Source organism: Betta splendens, chromosome 15, assembly GCF_900634795.4.
Source record: "Betta splendens chromosome 15, fBetSpl5.4, whole genome shotgun sequence".
Lineage (NCBI taxonomy): Eukaryota > Metazoa > Chordata > Actinopteri > Anabantiformes > Osphronemidae > Betta > Betta splendens.
In genome coordinates this window covers 13,777,003-13,793,791 of record NC_040895.2, presented here as the reverse complement: position 1 = coordinate 13,793,791, position 16,789 = coordinate 13,777,003, and the positions used below count along the sequence as shown (strand labels likewise).

At 44.5% G+C, this 16,789-nt stretch overlaps 3 protein-coding genes across 6 annotated transcripts; 1 reads left to right on the top strand and 2 right to left on the bottom strand.

Moving 5' to 3' along the window:
* Window positions 1–5,742: 5,742 nt before the first annotated feature.
* Window positions 5,743–6,758, bottom strand: tex36 (testis expressed 36). The gene is made up of 4 exons (XM_055502811.1): window positions 6,617–6,758; window positions 6,387–6,527; window positions 6,231–6,300; window positions 5,743–6,145 (listed from the first exon to the last, which is right to left on the bottom strand). Exons 1-4 carry the CDS (start codon window positions 6,665–6,667, stop codon window positions 5,820–5,822), a joined length of 588 nt encoding a protein of 195 aa, XP_055358786.1. The 5' UTR covers window positions 6,668–6,758; the 3' UTR covers window positions 5,743–5,819.
* On the bottom strand, window positions 6,698–8,836 carry si:ch1073-143l10.2 (uncharacterized protein LOC565165 homolog). 2 transcript variants are annotated; one of them, XR_008692677.1, is made up of 7 exons: window positions 8,605–8,836; window positions 8,468–8,531; window positions 8,295–8,379; window positions 8,108–8,181; window positions 7,727–7,978; window positions 7,292–7,624; window positions 6,698–6,834 (listed from the first exon to the last, which is right to left on the bottom strand). XR_008692677.1 is itself a non-coding variant. In XM_029126978.3 (6 exons), exons 1-6 carry the CDS (start codon window positions 8,690–8,692, stop codon window positions 7,492–7,494), a joined length of 696 nt encoding a protein of 231 aa, XP_028982811.1. In that variant the 5' UTR covers window positions 8,693–8,836; the 3' UTR covers window positions 6,952–7,491. The 2 variants fall into 2 exon arrangements, 1 of the variants encoding a protein (XP_028982811.1); XM_029126978.3 differs by lacking the exon at window positions 6,698–6,834 and having other exon boundaries at window positions 6,952–7,624.
* A 490-nt stretch (window positions 8,837–9,326) lies between these two features.
* Window positions 9,327–16,771, top strand: edrf1 (erythroid differentiation regulatory factor 1). Of its 3 annotated transcripts, none has more exons than XM_055502464.1 (25): window positions 9,327–9,419; window positions 9,649–9,820; window positions 10,033–10,238; window positions 10,313–10,379; window positions 10,476–10,601; window positions 10,728–10,852; window positions 10,953–11,100; window positions 11,246–11,353; window positions 11,430–11,551; window positions 11,651–11,762; window positions 11,846–11,993; window positions 12,087–12,198; window positions 12,455–12,566; window positions 12,741–13,004; window positions 13,116–13,187; window positions 13,275–13,422; window positions 13,538–13,729; window positions 13,828–14,028; window positions 14,135–14,658; window positions 14,770–14,928; window positions 15,041–15,190; window positions 15,296–15,449; window positions 15,538–15,653; window positions 15,775–15,947; window positions 16,045–16,771. In XM_055502464.1, exons 2-25 carry the CDS (start codon window positions 9,716–9,718, stop codon window positions 16,205–16,207), a joined length of 3,807 nt encoding a protein of 1,268 aa, XP_055358439.1. In that variant the 5' UTR covers window positions 9,327–9,419; window positions 9,649–9,715; the 3' UTR covers window positions 16,208–16,771. The 3 variants fall into 3 exon arrangements, with proteins under 3 accessions (XP_055358439.1, XP_055358438.1, XP_029031615.1); XM_029175782.3 differs by having other exon boundaries at window positions 9,354–9,820; window positions 14,135–14,353; window positions 14,432–14,658; XM_055502463.1 differs by having other exon boundaries at window positions 9,353–9,820.
* Window positions 16,772–16,789: the final 18 nt, after the last annotated feature.

Here is a 16,789-nt window from a genome sequence, read left to right as displayed (position 1 = left end):
ACCTTCTCTCCTATAAACACACAGACGCATGGCTAAATACTGTACATAGATTCACTCCCAGCTGCGCGCTTACTCGGTTCATTCCTCTTCGTCATGCCACAGGTGCAGATAGCAGCAACTGCAGCTGGGCCTTGATGTCACGCCTCAAACACGCACTCTGAATCCTTGGTTTTTAGCTTCCGTCTCCGCAGCAGAGCGGCGGCGCGCTCTGCGTCCATTTGTACAACTGTACTGACCATTTAACACGGCACAGATGGCACAGAGAGCATCTTTGGATTTCCCGGTCACTCCGTTCTCCGGATAGTTTTCCAGCACTTGCAGTGTCGGGGTGTCTGAATGGAGCCCGTCACAAAGACAGTCACCGCAAGCACCAGATAAATCATTTACATAGCTTCTATCCGGCGTCTCGCCGTAGCATCTGCACCATCTTCCCCGTGCGTGTGGTCCGAGGCCTGGGGGCTCTTGGCCCCGTCTTAAGAGCATCTTTCCCTGTGGTCATTTTGTCTATAGCACAATGTCGCTCCTGGGCATGAGCCCAAACACTCCAAAGACCAACACCAGCCAACAGGGGACAACAGCCGAAGCATATGCCTGCAATGGCAGGGGAGGGGATGGATCACAAGAGAATGAAGAGACAGAGGGACGCGCCTGAATAATTACTCTGAGGTTGTATCTGTAAATCAGCAAGGCAGCGATATACAGTTTGCAGCAAAGCCATTATTTAATGGCCAAATATCATAATTGTATTTATATGACTGAATAATGTAAGAATCTTGTTTTACTAACTCACACTTACAGCCGTGTAAATTATTAATGTCTTCATCATAATGATGTATAATGCAATGATTTGCTTTTGTTGATGCGGTGGTTGTTAAAGGAGAGTCAACACACACAAACCTGTAATCTGTTCCCTGTACAGTGGGTCTTTGAGAGGATCAGTAGTGTGTGACTGCATATTTCTGCAGAGAGACATTATTTCTTCCCTCAGTTCCTCCTGGCAGAGATCTGAGTGTTTGGCCTTTTTAAAATGCAAAGCGATTCTTCTACTCCAGAGACTGAACGGGAGGCTCATGATTGTGCTGCTAAATTTTAGGGACTTAATGCAGTAACTCACAGAGAGGGAGAGCTGTTCTGCACCTGCTGAAGTCTTGACTTGGTTACGGGGATACAATAACACCTCTAAGGGTTATGTTAATCTTTAAAGACGAGGGTATTCTTATGCTGCTCCTCTCCTCACCTCATTTGAATGAATATTTCACTGCAACCTTGAATCGGGCTCTAATGCATACATTAACTTAACACCTAGTATTTCCCATTTCCAGGTCCTGCATGCTTACTAACACACATATAAAACGTCAGAGTGGGAATATACACTCATTGGCCACTTAACTGGGTGCATCAGTTTAATCTAATGCAATCCAGTTACTGAGGTCTCCTTTACATAAATGAAGGGGCCAAAACAGTCACTATATCGAATTTACAGCCTTCCAGTATGACTCGATTCCTCTCTAGGACCTCAGTTATGATCATATGGTGGAATAATAACATTTCTAACACATTTAACAAAAGCTAACCTTGTAAAGGTAGAACTCATGCCACCGCTGCTGTACGAGCTCAGATCAGACGGCGCGGGTTTAAAATGGCATGTGAGAGTATTTAAGTCATTCGGTCAATCCGCGGCCTTATCAAACGATCAGCAGCCGTTCAGAATACTCTTCTGTAGATGATCATGGGCGACTGAGCAAGCGCATGCAGTGACATCACCTGCGGTTGCACATTTTTTCCATTTCACGTCGTTTCTCATCCCTGAGAAAAGGGGGGTGTCATTAAAATAACATCAGCGCCGCCACCGGAGCACTTGTCATTATCAGACTAAATGTTAAATTGAAATTCAACAACTTATGGCATATTGTAATAAGCAGCTCATGGGAGTGTAATTTACATTTGATAATTATGTCAGATTGCCAAGAGTGTACCACAGTACTTTACAGCAAGTGCCTCCTCCGCACATGTGTGCATATGGTTCAGACAGTAGGTTGTCTGTTAACACCACAATACAGTTCAAACAAAGTCACACAGTATCACTCTGACTGCACTCACATCTAATTATATTCCACCACACTGAGACCTTTGACACGTTCACAGCAGTCTTTACGAGACACTCTGCCGCACAGTTGCTTTATTTATACGTGTCCCTGCGATAGAAATGCAAAATGAGAGAGAAATGAGACTTTACCCTTTTGACTATAGAATAAGTGTGAAAACAGATAATTAGACCTGTCGTGAGAGCTCTGGGTGTTTGTGCTTCCTGTTGCAGCATAGTCAGTTAATGTGAGACATTTCAGGCTACACAAACTCAAACATAAAGTGACTATGCAGTTCAGAAATAATGGAAATAATTCTTGAATGAACAGTTTGGGACATTTTTTTATTTAAGAGAGTTAGAGGAGCACAGAAAACAAATAAAGTGCACAATTTTTATTGTTATTATTTTCAGTTCTTGAAAACATACATTCGTTCCATTACTTATGGACCAAGCTGGAACTGGAAGCAAAAAAATTACACAGTCGTACAAAGTGAGTGCAGGAAAATTCAAGCTAAGTTGTTTTAATTGCAGTGAAGCCGCCACTACAAAAGAAGACTAACTGCACTGTACTCAAACAGATTTTCTTCAGATTCCTGAAATCACCACCTGCTTTTTGGTCACGAATGAGAGGCTGTAAACAAACGTGGGGCGTGTGGTCCTGCTCCCGAGCTGCAAATTGGTTCTTGGAGTTTACTTGGTTTTACCTAATGGGATTCAAAGACTGTGATGTTGGGGTTGTGAGAGATGAGACCAGATGGCACTAAGATGCAGAACGTGATAAAACCCGCGGTAATATCGTCTAAAACTGAGTTACTGTTTAAGTGAATTGCTGGAGGATAGAAACGTCTGAATTATTGTATAGTGCAACAAAATACATGACCAGGAATCCAATAATCAGACTGGATACAAATAAAAGGGCTTAGATGAAACCAAGCAGCACATTTTGGTATTTACAGTCATGACAGACAGTCATGGAGACAAATGGACGCTCTCTGGAATGCACTCTTCCCCATTATAACCCTGCATGATAAATTCATCCATCGCTGTATAAACTATTTTCTTGTTCTCTCCCGGCTTTGTTTACAACCAGCCTAATGTAATTATGCTCACCACCTACACACGAATTAGCATGCAAACCGTGTCGGAGGGTGGAAGACTACATGGAGGCATGTGATCTCGTACGAGGGCAGGTCTGATCTGCTGAGGCGGTGCCGCGGCTCTGGCCCGCTGCTGTCCTGACGACCTCGCGGCCGCGACGCCGGGGGGCCGGTCCGGGCGGGACGGCCCGGCGGCTAACGAGCGCCGGATTCAACACATACACAAACACACACAATCTACACGTACGGCGCACTGGCTCACACGTGCACATCCAGAGCTTCCTTATCTCAGGCGAGCAAACTCCTCGAGTGATGGGAATGTTCTCAGGATGCTATCGCGTCCCTCTGTGGAAATAAGATAGCCAGGCACCTTTATCGCCGCCCTCACACTCTCGAGGGCCAAATTGCCGTTCCAGGGAAAATGACCACTGGGCTGCCAGGGGATTAGAAGTACAGTATAGCAACGAGGGCTGACTGACGGGAGAACCTTACAGTTAGGGAGTGACCCAGACCAAGCAGTCGACTGTGTGATGGTTCCAGGGGTCCAGATGTTGTTTGGATGCTGAATGTCTGAACAGGATAAAATGTTATGTACAAGAATAAGTCATGCCTTGAGCCTTGACACCTTATTAAAAACGATACAGAGGGGAAGAGAAATCTGAAGAATTAGTTACACACCGGTTATAATTGGCAGCAGAATAAACAGACAAAATATACTGAGATATGTTATTTAAGCGCGGCATCTCCATGGTAACTCTCCTTTCAAGTCGCGTCTTTAATGAATAGGTAATGGACGAAATGCAAAGCGCGCGGCGGCGTCATAACCCCGGAACAGATGCCAAAACTGACATGAGACGGAGAAAGACACACATTTGTTTGACAAAAAAGTGATTGTGGTGCGCGCGCGACGCGGGATGTCAAAACATCGCAGCGGGCGTTTTGAAACGAAAACACACGCGCACGCCACGAAGCGGCAACAGCAACACAAATCTTCCTTGTGTTGCTCCTATTCTGACTGTCTGGCAAATCCGCCTCTTGTTTTCAAAGCTGGGGTGTGTTTTTTTCTCCCCCACTCTCTAACAGGTGCAAAACCTCTCAACTCAACACATCAAAGAGACACACATGCACCTGCGAATAAATCACAGCGAATGGTAAGAATCCAGGGGGCCCCTAACACCAAAGAGGCAGGATTCAAAGTGTCTGATTTAATATTCATGAAGTGCACGGCTTTGGTGGTTGAATGCTTGTTTACCGAGATGCGTCTTTTGTCCTTGGGAGAAGGTTTCATATTCCACCGAGCAACTGTATTTACATACACTTGTGGTTCTGCTGCCGCACACGTCTCTGCCAACGCGACACACACACACACACACACACACACACACACACACACACACACACACACACACACACACACACACACACACACACACACACACACACACAGGCTCGTGATTGACAGCCACTCCAGAATTAAAAGCCTTAATGCCATTCTGACAGAGCTAATGAGAGTTTCTGATTATGAAGTGTGGCTTCTGTGCGGAGGAGTTGTTCGCGTCGTGGCAGGTCCAAAGGGAAGTGCAGTCTGCAAGCTGCACCCACAGGGACACGAGTGGCAGACAACCAGTTAAAACCAGACAGAACCAACTGTCACACACGAGTCTCAGATGTTTGTCACTGATAAAGTCCCTGTTGTCAACGCTAGGCCGGGTCTGACCGCCGCGCGCGCTTGTCTGTCAGACGCATCTGCTTCAAGAGCTGGGATCTTGTTTTGATCCGTGCACCTGTTGTCTTCTAAGGTAAAGTCCTCACTAAGTCCTTGCCCTGCAGCCTGGTGTCCGTCGTGCACCTGCACAAAGGACCCCGTCTTTTTGTTTTTTGCCGCTGATTCGAGGGGTAATCTCGCACAAAGGGCTGCACTTCCAGACGGACGCCTCACTTTCTCGTTGCCTCACATAAAGCTGTGAAATCTACTTCACCTTTTTAAAAGTGGAACAAACTCCTACAAGGTCGGTGCCGTGTGTGGATCAGCTAATTGCCGCAGCTGAAAGAAAGCTGGAGAGAAAAGCCCAAGTCCCCGGTGGGTACTTATAGGAAGAAAGCAGCTGGTCAGAACAGACTCTGGAGAAAACATCAGCTATTGGAGAGCGAGAGCGGTTAGGGATACTCTTCACTTAAGTGCTTTTCTCTAAGCAGTGTTCTGTCATTCGCTCCCACGCTTCATCCCCTATTGCATCGATGGTGCACGCGCACACACACACACACACACACACACACACACACACACATCTATCCGTTTCATCCCCAGGGGTGAAACGAACCCGTGCATTATGAGTCAAATCAGGCTTAATTTATTTCACATGGTCTAATTTAATGTCTGCATGTTGATATGTGTTGAATAAAAATAGCTAAATTACACCCCCCCTCATCTCCCCTCACTGACTTAGCACATTAAACAGGTTTTGTTGGTTCATACACTTGTGACACAACTCACGCAGACCTGCTGCCCTCTGTTGGTGAAACTGTGAACTGCACGGACCCGTGATTGCTGCTCCAGACTGGTGGTTCCATTTGCTCCTTTAATTAACATCGGGTCCATCAATGATGCCGTCAAGCCCCTGATATACAGGTGTATCTCAACGCGTGCGAGAGGCCGAGCTGCTGGTAGCTGCCAACACTTGCAGAGCGTCTTTTGAGGGTTCACAGTCGTGTCGTCCAAACCACATAAACTGCTGCCCTGCCTGCGCCAGAGCCGCCTGTGCAGCCTTCTGCTTGTGGTTGCGGGGGAACCGCCGGGCGCCGGCTCCGACCTCAGCAGCCTGCTTCACCTTGACGTCGCTCCTGGAGGCCGCTCGCAGGCCCCCGGCGGCTTCGGCGGCGCCCTCGGCGTCGTGGCACAGGCAGAAGTGGGAGTTGTGCTGCCGACGGTCGCCCGCACACTTCCTGCGGCCCACACCCTGAGGTTAACCGGGACGAAGAGGCAGCGGTGATGATGGAGCCCAGAGTGCGGTGAGGAGGGAGTCCTTCTCATCCGGTACTCACCTGAGTGAAGACACAGACGTTGTCTGCGAAGGCGTGCTTGTTATCATGCTCTGAATATGGATACACTCTGGTGTTCTGTGAAACATGACTGAAGAAAATCACTTCATGTGAAGAGTTACAGAGTAACACAACTGAATCCAACACACTTTACTACTACACACCTGCTCAGTTCTCCGTTTGGGATAACGCTCAAAGTTCAAATCCTGAGGCAAAGATGTCTTGACCTGACTCAGCATCATCCCAGTGCTTGTGGACAGCTCACGAGTCCTTGTCTCACTTTTGCTTAAGACTTCATGAGCAAACTGGAAAAGAAGGAGCTAATAAAGAATGTGGCTCAGATTTAAAAGCGGTGAATTGCTTTGAGGAGATAGAAAAATGACAAATTCCTCACCCATTTGCCATCGTTGTTCACTGATGGATATCTCTTTCCACCTTTTACCATATTAGCAGAGTTTGAGAAGTTGAGTCAACCGAGTCAACTGCTTTCACTAATTCACCACACACTGTGTCCAGCCTAACGACTAATGCAAACACTGGCCACTATGGAAACCAGCCGCAAACAGCCTGAAACCTGACCTCTGCTCACCATGGAGACATGGAACTAGAATTCTGAGTAAAAAAAACAACAACCAACATTTTAAATATAACAATATTCAGATACAATATTATATCAATCTTCAGAAGATATGATTAGAAATTGAATGTAGACTCTTTCCTGCAACTGTGAAAATTATAACTTAAGTGACTTTATTTTATTAAAAAACATTTAATGAATAACAAGAAAAACAACAATACATATTTAAATACAAAATATTATATAGATATTATTAATACTTATTTCTCCATTAAAACATAAGCTTTAAAATCTAAAAAAAAAGCTTATAGCTCCAGGTTAATTATAGCATCTTCCTATGAGGTACAAATAGCAGACGCAACTTTGGGATAATTTACGTGACCTGTATTTTTCTTCCAGACAAAATTAATGAAAAAGGTTATTTAGATAATTTCTGTTTAAAGTTATGTATGTTTAGAAAACAAACGTTCTGGACTTCAAAGCAGGTCCTACCTGCTTGTAGTGCATCACACGTGTTACTAATGTGTCTTCCTCCACCAGTCTAGTACAGTGTTTGCCAGTAATGGTTCATTGGTTTCATAAATACATGGCATTCAGGATAATTATCTGTTCACTTGGACGTCTCCGTCTTGATGGGCTGCTGAGGATTAGTGTGGACACCAGTGAATGGCGATTAGTCACATTAAGAGCATCTACTTCACTGAGCATATGTCCTGGTGAGAACGCGGAGCGTCTGCCGCTGTGGCACCACTGGCCACTGTGGGAACGTGGGCCTTTGCTTCCTTATGGAGATGCTTCCTCAGCTGTTGGGTTAAACGCTGCCACCTGGTGAAGAGCAGCAGTCACTCACAACTTCCAGCCTCGGGGACCGTGGGATTTTGCTACTCGTCTCGTCGCAGTGAGTCGCGCAGACGCCGCTCCTCTTACCTTTCCTGGATGTCGTTGTAATTATTCAGCCTGTCGGCCTCCTCCCGCTTGTCCTCCATCCAGCGTTGCAGGAGCTCGTCCTTCTCTCTCCGAGCTTGAGCCAACTCTGCCTGGACTCTGTCCCGCTCGGCACGCAGAGCCCCCAGTTCTTTGGCCTGACACTCAATGGTGAAGTCCAGTTGTGCAAGGGTTGCTTTCAGGCCGTTGCTCCCTTTGGCCAGAGTCAGTGCTTCCTCACGATACTGGGACACACTGAAAGAACCATGTGATGAAATTATGTCAAAAATAACATCATGTTAGACGTTGTATATGCAATTGATTTAAAGCGAGTGCACTGATTGCTGATTATGGTCCACTGAAAGTGATGAGCAGACAACTTACCGTGACTGCCAATATTGCACTTCAGCCTCTTTCACATACAGAACAGAGGTCAGGTCAGAGACGGTCTGAGACAGCTGAGCAAACAAAGAGCAATGCATGAAGTGGCTAAGTGGAGAATGAATGAACTCGATCACCTGCCCCTGTAGTTGAAGGCTGACGGTCTTTATCATGGAGTCATTTCACCCACCTTGTCTGCAAAGTGTTCGCTCTCTTTCAGCTGGAGCTGCAGAAGTCTGGTGTTTATCGCAACGTCCACTGCACCACGTTCCTGACTGAGAATGAACATAGTTATTGTTTAAATGCGTGTCCATATTTGACATGTAGCTAATAAAAGGCTTCGGTAAAATTAATCTTTCAAACCTTTCAGATTTAACTTCTCCCAAAAATTGTTTCCTTGCTTCGAAACGTTCTTCCAGCTGAGACACTACAGGAAAACGAAAACGGTTAAACGATGCCAAAGTCATAATGCAAAGAGAGCAGAACGCTGTTCCCCTTACAGCTGCTGAAAACGCCAACAAACGGACGTTTCTCAGTGTGGTCTCTTAGTTGCAGTCGAGCACGCACGTGACTTTTCCAGCTCGCCATTGTCACAAAGTCGTTAATCTCGCGCACGGACGCAGAAACGTCCAAAAGACCTGGACTGGAAGCGGTGTCCGCTTTCACTGGGTGAAAACGCAGGAACCAGCTGTTGGCAACAAAGTTTCAGAGCTCCTCCCCGTTCTGTCGATCAGCTGTTTTACGCTGCACTGCTGGATATAACATCTGACCACAAATATTATTTATACTAATTTGATTAGGAAAATGTTTATACAAATATAAATAAATGTAAAATATTGTGTATATATATATATATATATATTTCCTTTTGCTACTGACCCTAACCCTAACCCTAATAATAATAATAATAATAATAATAATAATTATAATAATAATAATAATAATAATAATAATAATAATAATAATAATAATAATAATAATAATATTGAAGAGAGAGAACATTAGTATGTATTGAAAAGAAAATGCTCAATCTTTCTAGAAAGAAAAACTGCCTAAACTACATCCGGGTTAATTATGCTAGTCGCTGCAGTAAATGTTGTGTCTGTATTATAATTATATATTATTATAATATAATTATATTACACAATAATATATATGTTTCACCATGCAAGGCAATACTATTAAAAATCGTAAACATGGGAAAAAAACGTGTGTTGACTTTTCCAAACAGGAAGTAGTTCCGTGCTAGCTGCTTGCAGTAGCTTGTCGGTGACAGACTAGTGGGCAGAGGTGAAGCTGCAGGGTTTTTTAACCGGTCGGTTAATTCTCATTATTAACTTGATACTAAGCTTAAAACAGCACACGCTACTTCTCATGTAAAACGCGTTCATCTTCACACTTTTTGTAGGTCTACTCAGACACCGTTGTTTATGTGCAACCTAGCCTGTCAAGCTAGCAACTGGTACCTGTAACTTTATAACCACAAGGGACGTGTCTCTGTCGCTGTGTAACTAATGTACACACTACCCGTGTCCTCCCGTCAGATAATGGATAGGGTGTCTTCATATTAAGAAACCTGTGCCAGTCGGATTCAGAGCTGGTGTGTCCAGTATGAGTGGATTTGCTGCGGACAGAGAGCCTGGGATCCCCTTAGATAACAGGAAGGAGGAATGTTCTGGTACTGGCTCTGGCTGCACAGAAGAGAACAGTAAACATGTAAGTAAGGAGAACAAGAACTATAACAGCTCTCTTAGCCTTGTAACACAGCAAGTAGAATCAGAGAGAAGTTAAAAAAAGAGAATTAAAAATTTAATATAAAATACAGAGATTCCAGTATCTGGCATCTCTGAGTGTTGAGTACTGAGTGTTATATTATCTGGTAATCATAACTAAGTTATAATTTAATGCTATATTTTATTATATTGTAGGATTCTGCAGCATATTTGGGCAACGAAATAAAGAGTCGTGCTGTGGTCAAGTACTCTGCCGCCCCACCTCCAGCCAGCTATGCCCTGCTGCAAGAGAAGACTGACCTTAAGCTGCCTCCTGCCAACTGGCTGAGAGAAAACCCCCAGCTGGGCAGTGCTGGCACCACTATTTTAGGGTCCAGCAGCAAGAGCAAACCCTTTTCCAGGTCTGGAAGTTAGTTAGTTAGTTTGTCACCTGAGTCAATAATTTGAACTTTACTAACTCCCTTTTCATCTGTAGTTTTGGGATGGCCTATGACTTCATTGACTGCATCGGGGACGATGTTGACGTGGTGTCAGATTCTGAGGTTTGTGGAGCTGCTGCAAAGATAACATGGTTGTCTCTGTTACTAAAACTTGCTACAACATGCAGCTAATCTTAACAATGATTTTGTCACATTTAGAACATCAAAAAGCTATTGAAAATTCCGTACAGTAAGTCTCACGTCAGTATGGCAGTTCACCGTGTCGGTAGGACACTGCTTTTGGATGAACTGGACATTCAGGAGCTTTTCATGAGGTCCTCTCAGGTATAGCAATGTCTTTATACTGTATTAATTTACAACATTTTTTAAATTTCATCATTTACTTTTTTCATGACAAGAATGTTGAGGCCTTTATGTGATATTGTTCTCACTGGAGATGTTTTACTGTAGACTGGAGATTGGACATGGCTAAAAGAGTTTTATCAGCGGCTAATAGATCAGAAGTGGCAGAGGAAAAAGAAGAGTAAAGAGCACTGGTATCAGAAAGCAATCCTGTCAAAGTTCCTTTACTACAGGTCAGTACTACGTGTTACCTAAATATAAGTAGACTTTACTACCAGAGATGGCTTTGACTTCATTGTCTTTCACCATTTGGACTTCACCTGTCTCTTGCAGTATAAATGGTGATGGGGCTGCAGAGTCTGTACCAGACAACCTAAATGAAGGGGAGGAGGAAAACGGGGCAGAGGGGTTCAGCCCATCATGGCCTACCACCTTCACCAGCACACCACCTGATCCCGAAGAATCACATGGTCACAAACAGGTACATGAAACATAAACAATAAAATGTCATCTAGATATTAAGTTGTCTGAAGAGATGGGTTCCTCTTTATCATTGTAAAAATTTTGTCTGATAAGGAATAATGTTGCCTGCAATGTTGACTATATTTCTACTACGAAATATGCAGGAAAATGCTTCTGTGGACAGCAGCTTTGCTTTGGGACATGTGACGTCTGTACAGAATGTACAAGAGCAAAACCTCCTGACACTGTTTGATGAAGGCGAGAACAGCCAGGTAAGGCAAGCTTTATCTTTTCTTAGTGATAAGTGCTACAGTTGCCAGCTTGAATCTAATATCACTTGTTTGCCAGGGCTTAAAAAATGACTTTGTGCGCAACATCATGTGGACGTTTGAAGATATCCACATGTTGGTTGGCTCCAATATGCCTATTTTTGGGGGTGGCCGCTATCCTGCTGTCAGTCTGAGACTCAGGTTGGAAAGTTTGTCAACTTAAATTAAAATGTATTATTGTAACTGTATCTTCATGTATCAAATCAAGGTCTACAATAATTGTTGCACCTTGTTCTTCAGGGACAACAATAAGCCAATCAACATTCTGACAGGTATTGATTACTGGCTGGACAATCTGATGTGCAATGTTCCAGAACTCGTCATGTGTTTTCACGTCAATGGCATCGTTGAGGTAATTTACCCTGAGAATTAGTCAATACAGTATGTAAGGCATCCTTATTTGTTTGTTGATTGCAGTAGTTTCTGTGCCCACAGAAATATGAGATGATAAAAACAGAAGACATCCCTCATCTGGAGAACTCAACCTTTTCCACAAGGGTGGTGAAAGACATCGCTCAGAATGTCCTCTCCTTCCTGAAGTCCAACTGCACCAAAGAGGGTCACACCTACTGGCTTTTTAAAGGTGGGAAATACGTAGACAATTTTTCATTCTGTGGTTAAAACTTTTCAATCATCATTTCATCATTTCAATCATTTTTATTTCTTGAATCTGTAGCTAGTGGGAGTGACATTGTGAAGCTTTATGATCTTACAACTCTGTGTGAGGAGGCTGAAGAAGAAAAATATCAAAATCCATTCACCCTTCCTGTGGCTGTCTTACTCTACAAGTGAGTGTTTGTGCTCAGCACACAAGCATAGTATTGAAAACTGGAAAAAAATCAGCTTAAACAGACAGATGGGATAATACCTAATATACTGTTGTGTATTTTAAAGTGAATATTTTAAACTGTTCAGAGATTAACTTGTCCATCTTAAGATATAGTTAGTACTGTATTTGCTGATGACATTTGTTGTCAGGTAGTCAGGTGAATAATATTGGGAGTGTAACCATAATGACTTCCTATTATCTGATTTTTGGCACAGAGTGGCAAGTAACTTGATACTGAAGGCAAGGCAAAACCGAAAGCACTACGGCACAATCAGAACTCTGCTTTTAAACTGCATCAAGCTTCTAGATCAGGAGAGACATCCTCAGGTAAGAAGAATTGATTAGCAATAGGGAAAACTGGCTTCACACCCAGCTGCCGCTTTAAAGAATGAAATGGCAAAAAACACTAAATACAAAACAAAAGTTCTTGAGTACTAAATGGAAACTGTGTTTTGAATATAAACTTAATGCCTGATCCTCTTCATCCCTCCGTCTGTTCAGATCATCGCTTCAGCCCACTACATGCTGTCAGAGCTCTTCCAGCTTGACGAGCCACTCGAAGAAGATGGAGAGGAGTCGCTCCGCGGTGGGGGCTCAGAGGACAGCTACAGTGAGGAAGACGAGGATCTGACAGAGGACAGCGACGAGAACGGCTCCTTCGCTAACTGCTCCAGACCACAGGACGACAGCAAAGCTGTGGCTGTGATCCGCTCTGTGGGGGAGTTGTCAGTCCCAGAGAAGTACAAATCCACCCATCTGATCAGAGTGAGTGCCTCTCTCTCCAAATGTTTTTCTCCTGCTCACCAACCTTGGGGAATAGCCTGGAGTATGCCAATAAATATTTTGCATTTAAAAAGAAATCTCTCATCTCTGTAGCCAAACTGTGCTTTTCCAATATCTCAAGACAAGGAGGAACGATGCAGACATGTCCTGAGCTACGTACTAAAGGTGAATATAAAAACAATAGTAATAATAAGTTGTGTTTCAAGAAACTAGTCCCCTACCGTATTACCGATATTATGCTGCACCACACAGGGGTTGAAGGCAGTGGATGGCAGCATTAAAAAGGAGAGCGACCTCCCTGCTGCAGACCCTAATATTCCCATACCTCTTCAGTATGAGGACAGAAGTGCCATGGGAGCCTGTGCAGCTGAGAAAGGCATCTCTCTTCCTATTGAAAGAGGTTAGTTTATTTTTTTACAGTATATTAAATGATAAAACAATAAAACAGAGAACACTTGCCTTCTAACAGATTTCCTTGTGTAGCTTTTCTTATATGTGTGTGTGTGTGTGCCCAGCATGTCCAGTGCAGAAAGACCAGAAGCATCCCACGCGCTCAGGGATGATCCCGGGCTCATGGCAGCACCGCATGAAGCTGCAGCTCTTCCTCAAAGCCTCCAAGGCGTACTATGTCTTGTCTGATGCAGCCACCAACCTGTTGAAGTATGGACGGGCCCTGCGCTACATCAAGCTATCTCTGCAGTGCTATGGTAAGCGGGCTGCATTCAATTGAGTTCATCAGAGAAAAAACATCCAGTGCAACAAAGCATTCATTTCCTTCTCCCTCTGCTCCTTCTTTCTGCTGCAGATGCCTATTGCTCAGTGAGCGGTACACTGCACCCACATGTGTTGCAGTTTCACAGCCAGTGTTTGTCCCTCTGTGGAGACATCCAGCTGATGTTGGCACAGAACGCCAGCAACAGAGCGGCTTACCTGGAAGAATACAGCTACCAGACCAAAGATGACCAAGAGATCCTGCACAGCCTGCACAGAGAGTGCAGCTGCCAGGGTTAGAATAATATACAGCACAGAATGGCCACTTTCATGCTTAATTTGAATGTGAGTTCTCTTTTCTTGTCATATCTTACCAACCTTATTATCACTTAATTCTCCAGCCTTCAACATGGCAACAGATTTGGCCATGGACCCGGAATACCAGCTGTTTGTTAGCACCAAATGCTACGAAGCAGCTTATGAACTGCTCGTTTCTGAGGTGTTGAAAGACCAAGCTCCAGATCAGCTGGCTCAGGTGCGCAAAAGACTGGGGAACATCCGCAACGAGATGGGAGTCTACTACATGAACCAGGCTGCAGCTATGCAGACTGAGAATGAAGGTGCGCTTGCGCTAGATGGGTTTGCCCCTTTTGTTCATTTTCCCTTGTCTAACTGTGTTTCTCCTTCTCACCCTTTAGAAAAGAAATCGGTGTCCACAGCAGAGCAGGAACTGTGGAAAAAGAGTTTCTCCTTCTTTGAGAAAGGCATGCAGGACTTTGAAGCCATCAGGGACAACACCAACACTGCCCTGCTGCTGTGTAATACTGGGCGGCTGATGAGAATCTGTGCCCAGGCCCACTGTGCCGTCTCTGCTGACCAGTGCAGAGGGGAGTTCTCACCTGAAGAGGCACTTTACTATAACAAGGTGAAGGTCTTTGTCTTTAATCGGACTGAGCAGTCTAACTAAACACAAACCTGTGTTCTTTTAAAGTATTTTTAATGTATCTGAAACGTTTTCCATCTACTTTTGCCTCAGGCCATAGATTACTACACGCGGGCTATGAAGTCACTAGTGAGCCGAGAGACCCACCCAGCAGTGTGGGACAGTGTAAACTGGGAGTTGTCCACCACCTATTTCACCCTTGCCACACTCCTCCAGGACTACGCTCCGTTGTCCAGAAAGGCCCAGGAGCAGGTGGAGCTACTTCCTGTCAACAAGCCTTTATTTGAGATTTCACAAATCGAAACACGTCAGGCTCACTGATCAACAATATTGAAATCAACCACCCCTGTGTGTTTTTTCTCAGATTGAGCGGGAAGTGACTGATGCGATGATGAAATCCCTGAAGTACTGTGACCTGCACACTGAGTCGGCTCGTCAGCCACTATACCAGTACAGAGCTGCCACCATCCACCACCGCCTGGCCTCTATGTACCACAGCTGCTTCCGCAACCAAGTATGAGATCATCTGGTTTTGTACCAAGAGACGCTGGTGATGGTCTTCATCAGCATAGCAACAGAATCAAAGAGGCGTCTGTGTCTGGCTCTGATTTTATGGCAGGTGGGGGACGAACACTTGAGGAAGCAGCACCGAAGCCTAGCAGAGCTTCATTACAGCAGGGCTGTCTCTTTATTCATCAGCCTCAAAGACGCACCATGTGAGCTTCTCCGCGCACTTCTAGAGCGAGTGGCCTTTGCAGAGTTTACTATGGCAGGTGAGTGACTGTCTAGATTAAATGATGCCAGTGTTCAATATTTTGCTTCAGAGAGAATAACACCATAAAACATAATGGTGTGTCACAGGCCAGAGCAGCTGCGTGGCAAAGCTGAAAAGCCTGACTGCAGCTTTGGAGATCATGACAGACACTCGCTATGCCTTCCAGCTGATTGACAAGGAGCTGCAGGAGGAGCAGACAGAGGTACGTCAACAGACGGGGATTCTCTCTCATGTCTTGTGTGTGCAGAGCATTTGTCTGTTGTCCTTTCTGGGTCACACACTAAAACTTATAGGATCTTTTCCTTTCACGCCTGCTCTTGTAGCCTGATGGCCCAGACCAGGCTGAACCAGAACGGTCGTTGGATGTGGCCTCTGGCTCCGCGTCAGGACTGAACCTTGAGGAAGTGAAGAAGTTGATTGGTGTGTTTGAGCCAAGTTTCTCCTTCCTGCTGCTGCAGGTCATCAAACTGATGGCAACAACGAAACGGAAATCGAGGTGAGAACCTGCAGCACTATGTTTAGCTGCATATGTAAATCAATTCCCTTCAAATCGCCAGCTACTCACTTATTCCGTCCTGACATGTTTATTATAGCAAGATGGATGAGGAGCTGTTGAAACGGTACAAGAGCGTCTACTCTAAGCTGTTGCGGGCTGAGAAGAGCGCACCCCTCCACACCCAGGTCAGACTTTACATGGAGCTCCTGCAGGAGCTGACCACACAGACAGACAGCAGTAACCCAGGTGCCAGTTCATGATAACGACATGAACCATTACATCGAAGACTTGGATTTGCTCTCTGATGCTCACTGGACACCAGGACACAGATTTTGAGGATTATTTCACAACTGTCTTCTCACAAGTGCTTTGACATAAAACTTATTAAGACACTGTTTTACTTTAATTTACCTTCAAAGCTAATTTCACCTCTTGCGCCTTTAAGAGTCAACATTTGCATCACAGGTTTCAAATTGCACATTTTGCAAATAGTTGTACAGCATGTTCAGAAAATGTTGAAATTCACTTTTGTTCAGGCAGTTTTGGGTCATGGACCGGATAATGTTCCTCTAATTGGAATTGTGCTGAGTGTATGTCACCTGGAATCTCTCACTTTTACAACACTTAAATATCAGTGTTTTCAGAGCTGACGGGTAGAAATAAGCTAAAACGTGTTATTTGCTTTCCAAAATAACTGTGTGCAATAGTTTGGCAGCATTCAGTGAAACCTCAGAGCCTAGTTTGTTCACATTACTGTATTTATAAATGCCTTTCTATCTGAATGGTTTGCTGTGAAGAAAATAAAGGTGCATTTTTCAAATTTTGTACCCTGTCTTTAGATG

What these genes read in the sequence shown, in the direction of transcription:
- si:ch1073-143l10.2 (XM_029126978.3), bottom strand. Translation starts at nt 8,692, where the DNA reads ATGGCGAGCTGGAAAAGTCACGTGCGTGCTCGACTGCAACTAAGAGAC. An exon ending in GGAGAAGTTAAATCTGAAAG is followed by an intron (nt 8,380 to 8,467) that starts GTTTGAAAGATT and finishes GTTCATTCTCAG; the next exon opens with TCAGGAACGTGGTGCAGTGG. An exon ending in GTGCAATATTGGCAGTCACG is followed by an intron (nt 7,979 to 8,107) that starts GTAAGTTGTCTG and finishes TGGTTCTTTCAG; the next exon opens with TGTGTCCCAGTATCGTGAGG.
- edrf1 (XM_055502464.1), top strand. Translation starts at nt 9,716, where the DNA reads ATGAGTGGATTTGCTGCGGACAGAGAGCCTGGGATCCCCTTAGATAAC. An exon ending in ATCAGGAGAGACATCCTCAG is followed by an intron (nt 12,567 to 12,740) that starts GTAAGAAGAATT and finishes CCGTCTGTTCAG; the next exon opens with ATCATCGCTTCAGCCCACTA. An exon ending in TCCTGAGCTACGTACTAAAG is followed by an intron (nt 13,188 to 13,274) that starts GTGAATATAAAA and finishes TGCACCACACAG; the next exon opens with GGGTTGAAGGCAGTGGATGG.
- tex36 (XM_055502811.1), bottom strand. Translation starts at nt 6,667, where the DNA reads ATGGTAAAAGGTGGAAAGAGATATCCATCAGTGAACAACGATGGCAAA. An exon ending in TGAACAACGATGGCAAATGG is followed by an intron (nt 6,528 to 6,616) that starts GTGAGGAATTTG and finishes CTTCTTTTCCAG; the next exon opens with TTTGCTCATGAAGTCTTAAG. An exon ending in AGACAACGTCTGTGTCTTCA is followed by an intron (nt 6,146 to 6,230) that starts CTCAGGTGAGTA and finishes GTCCCGGTTAAC; the next exon opens with CTCAGGGTGTGGGCCGCAGG.